The sequence below is a fragment of the Budorcas taxicolor genome, chromosome 1 (genome assembly GCF_023091745.1).
Source record: "Budorcas taxicolor isolate Tak-1 chromosome 1, Takin1.1, whole genome shotgun sequence".
Taxonomy (NCBI): domain Eukaryota; kingdom Metazoa; phylum Chordata; class Mammalia; order Artiodactyla; family Bovidae; genus Budorcas; species Budorcas taxicolor.
In genome coordinates this window covers 107,340,385-107,343,697 of record NC_068910.1, presented here as the reverse complement: position 1 = coordinate 107,343,697, position 3,313 = coordinate 107,340,385, and the positions used below count along the sequence as shown (strand labels likewise).

Below are 3,313 nucleotides of genomic sequence, written 5' to 3'. Positions count from 1 at the left end.
ATAGGTTTATATAATGTAATTTGTTAGTTTTATAGCAATTTGCTATGGAGAAAAAGAAAAAAAAGCAAAGAGAGGAAAGGGAAGGGAGGGAAGAGATAATTCTAAAATAGAGGGTACTTCCACAGAGGGGATAAACATCACATCATTATAGCAAGTGGAACATCTTATATATGAAATGTTTTTTTTAAATGATGGTACAAAAGTGGTACAAAAGTTGGCAATTAGTGTTTTTCTCATGGACAGATTTTATTCCTGTTAATTAACCTTATTGATAAGGTCCTCAGTGCATCAGTAAGTGGGTGTATGGAATTTCAGTGTTGTCAAAGGAAAGGCAGGAGTGCACCCAAAGATAGGTCTCTCCTTGTACTTAGAGTATAGAGTGAGATGAAAACTAATGTTAAAGGACCTGAGGACACAAAATATCCAAAACCTTGCTCATTTTTTTGTCTTTTCCAGCCACCCACTAGGCACTATGACATTATATTAAGTTAACATTATTTGCGGAGAAGGCAATGGCACCCCACTCCAGTACTCTTGCCTGGAAAATCCCATGGACAGAGGAGCCTGGTAGGCTACAGTCCGTGGGGTCGCGAAGAGTTGGACTCGACTGAGTGACTTCACTTTCACTTTTCACTTTCATGCATTGGAGAAGGAAATGGCAACCCACTCCAGTGTTCTTGCCTGGAGAATCCCAAGGACAGCGGAGCCTGGTGGGTTGCCGTCTATGGGGTCGCATGGAGTCGGACACGACTGAAGTAACTTAGCAACTTAGCAACATTATTTGAACTTTTGTAATATGCATTCAAAATCATGTATACACTGCATTCCAGAAAGACTTATATATTACTGATTTATTTAAAAATTTCCCTTTAAAAAATCTAGCAAGATTGACCATTTCCTTCCTATTGTGCCACTTTTTCTTTAAGCCCATCCCCATTAAATTCTTCAGTCTCATCTAGCTTTCTAATTAGGGAAGGTTTTCAGATTATCCTACAAAATACAGACACGACTGGGAAGTGACATCATAGACAGTGAGAGCCAACTCCCTCTTCTTGTTGCTCACAGACAATGACTGGGCTAAGAGAATCCTCTTAAAATTTGACTCTCCCGACACTGTCTTAACTTGCTTCTCATTTTTTCTTCATTGCTTTTCCCATTTCTTTTTATTTCTCTCTGGTATATGACTGTTGAATCCCCATGGTGATGGGGGAATTCACCGTGTCCCAAATAAAGTGGACTGAAAGACCTTTTGGTCTGCAGCAGAATTCTTGTGATTTACATCATTTTATTCAAACACAAACATTGCATACATTGTGGATTTATGTGCAGTTAAGTCTCCAGGCTGTGCAGCTATATACTATCAAAGACAACAGAGTCAAATCCTATTAGAGGAACATTACTATTTCAGTGCCTAATCGTTTTATACATCTACGTTATAGAATACGCAAGTATGTAAAATATTTTAATTTGTTTCCTGCTTCAATTATGCTAATGTGACATGAAAATTGTGGAAAATTCCTTGTGTTCTTTGAACAGTATACATGAATATCTTAAGGAGTATGTTAGTACTAACAACTTAAGTCAAAACACTAGAGTAATTATAACTGCAAAATACCTTGAACCCCTAACCCAATCTGAACCACAGGTAATCTGCACAATTTTGTGACTATTTCAGTAAAAAAAAGAACTGATAATAATATGACATCTAAACATTTCTCTTTAATACTTTTGTCAGTGAATCTATGACTTTCTTATTTCTCAGGCTGTAGATGATTGGATTTAACAAGGGAATTATGACAGTGTAAAATAGAGAATCCATCATATCTTGATCATCTGCCTGTGTGGATCCAGGGCGCACATACATGAAGAGAAGAGGCCCATAGTATAAAGAGACAGATAGGAGGTGGGCTCCACAGGTGGAGAAGGCCTTTCTTATGCCTTGTACAGACTTATTTTTCAAAATCGTAAGTAGAACAAGTGTATAAGAGACAAGAACAGTCATAATGCTAAGCACCTGTATTGACCCAGAGGAAATAAATACCATTAGAACATTAATTGAAGGGTCAATACAAGAAATCCTCAACAATGGCATGATGTCACAGTAAAAGTGATGTATTATGTTAGACTTACAGAAGGTTAACCTGAATAAAGCACCTACATGAATCATGGGATGAATAAGCCCTGCTACAAATGATGAGACTAACAGCTGGATGCATAGTTTGTTGGTCATAATCACTGGATACAGTAATGGTTTGCATATGGCCACATAGCGATCATATGCCATTGTTGCAAGTAAAAAGCATTCCGTGGTTCCACCAAATGCAAAGGAAAGAAATTGTAACATGCATTCAGAGAGAGATATCATTTTACTCCTGGCAAAAAAATTGACTAGCATCTTGGGGGTCACTGTGGATGATATCCAAGAATCCGCAAAGGCTAAACTCCCAAGGAATAAGTACATGGGGATGTGAAGGTGAGGGTCATTGTAGATAAGATAAATTAGTCCAAGGTTTCCCACAGTGGTGATGAGGTATATCACCAAGAACAACAAGAATAAGGGGATTTGCCACTCCAGTTGATAGGGAAGTCCAGTGAGAACAAACATTGACAGCAGTGTTGCATTTTTAGTATCCATGCTCCCTGAAATGAAATGCAGTAAATGTAAGATATAAGCAGATGTAAATGACCCTATGGACTGTATCCCCCGAGGTTTTTTCATGGGGATTCTCCAGGTAAGAATACTGGAGTGGGTTGCCATACCCACCTCCAGGGGACATTCCCAACTCAAGGATCGAACCTAGGTCTCCACATTGCAGGTGGATGCTTTACTATCTGAGCCACCAGGGAAGCCCAAGTAGATGTAAGCTTTATAGAAAGACTATTAGGAGAAAGTAATTGAAACAAAGTCATACGCTTGTCAGAGTGCCTTAAATGTATTTAGTACTAGCATACCCACTCCAGTATTCTTACTTGGGTAATCCCACAGAGGAGCCTGGTGGGCTACCGTCCATGGGGTCACAAAGTGTTGGACATGACATAGCAACTAAACAACAACAACAAATAGCAATGGAAACTAATTTTGGAAATTGGTGTAGTGGAAAATGCAATTATTGCATTAAAAATGTGGGAGAATGAAAGGATTTAGAAAAAAGAAAAAGACTCTAAACATTAGTTAAATTTATGGAGATAACTGAATGTGTGAGGGACATTCTGTCTAGGATATGGATGAGATTCCAGGGAAAAGAAATTGGAGCTATTACAAAATGATTTGGATGCCATGTGAAAGATCTTGAGCTTTGTCAGACAGCAGGCA

At 38.5% G+C, this 3,313-nt stretch overlaps 1 protein-coding gene across 1 annotated transcript; it reads right to left on the bottom strand.

Moving 5' to 3' along the window:
- Nucleotides 1–1,705: 1,705 nt before the first annotated feature.
- LOC128047233 (olfactory receptor 5H2-like) lies at nt 1,706–2,635 on the bottom strand. The gene has a single exon (XM_052639309.1). It carries the CDS (start codon nt 2,633–2,635, stop codon nt 1,706–1,708), a length of 930 nt encoding a protein of 309 aa, XP_052495269.1.
- Nucleotides 2,636–3,313: the final 678 nt, after the last annotated feature.

What these genes read in the sequence shown, in the direction of transcription:
- LOC128047233 (XM_052639309.1), bottom strand. Translation starts at nt 2,635, where the DNA reads ATGGATACTAAAAATGCAACACTGCTGTCAATGTTTGTTCTCACTGGA.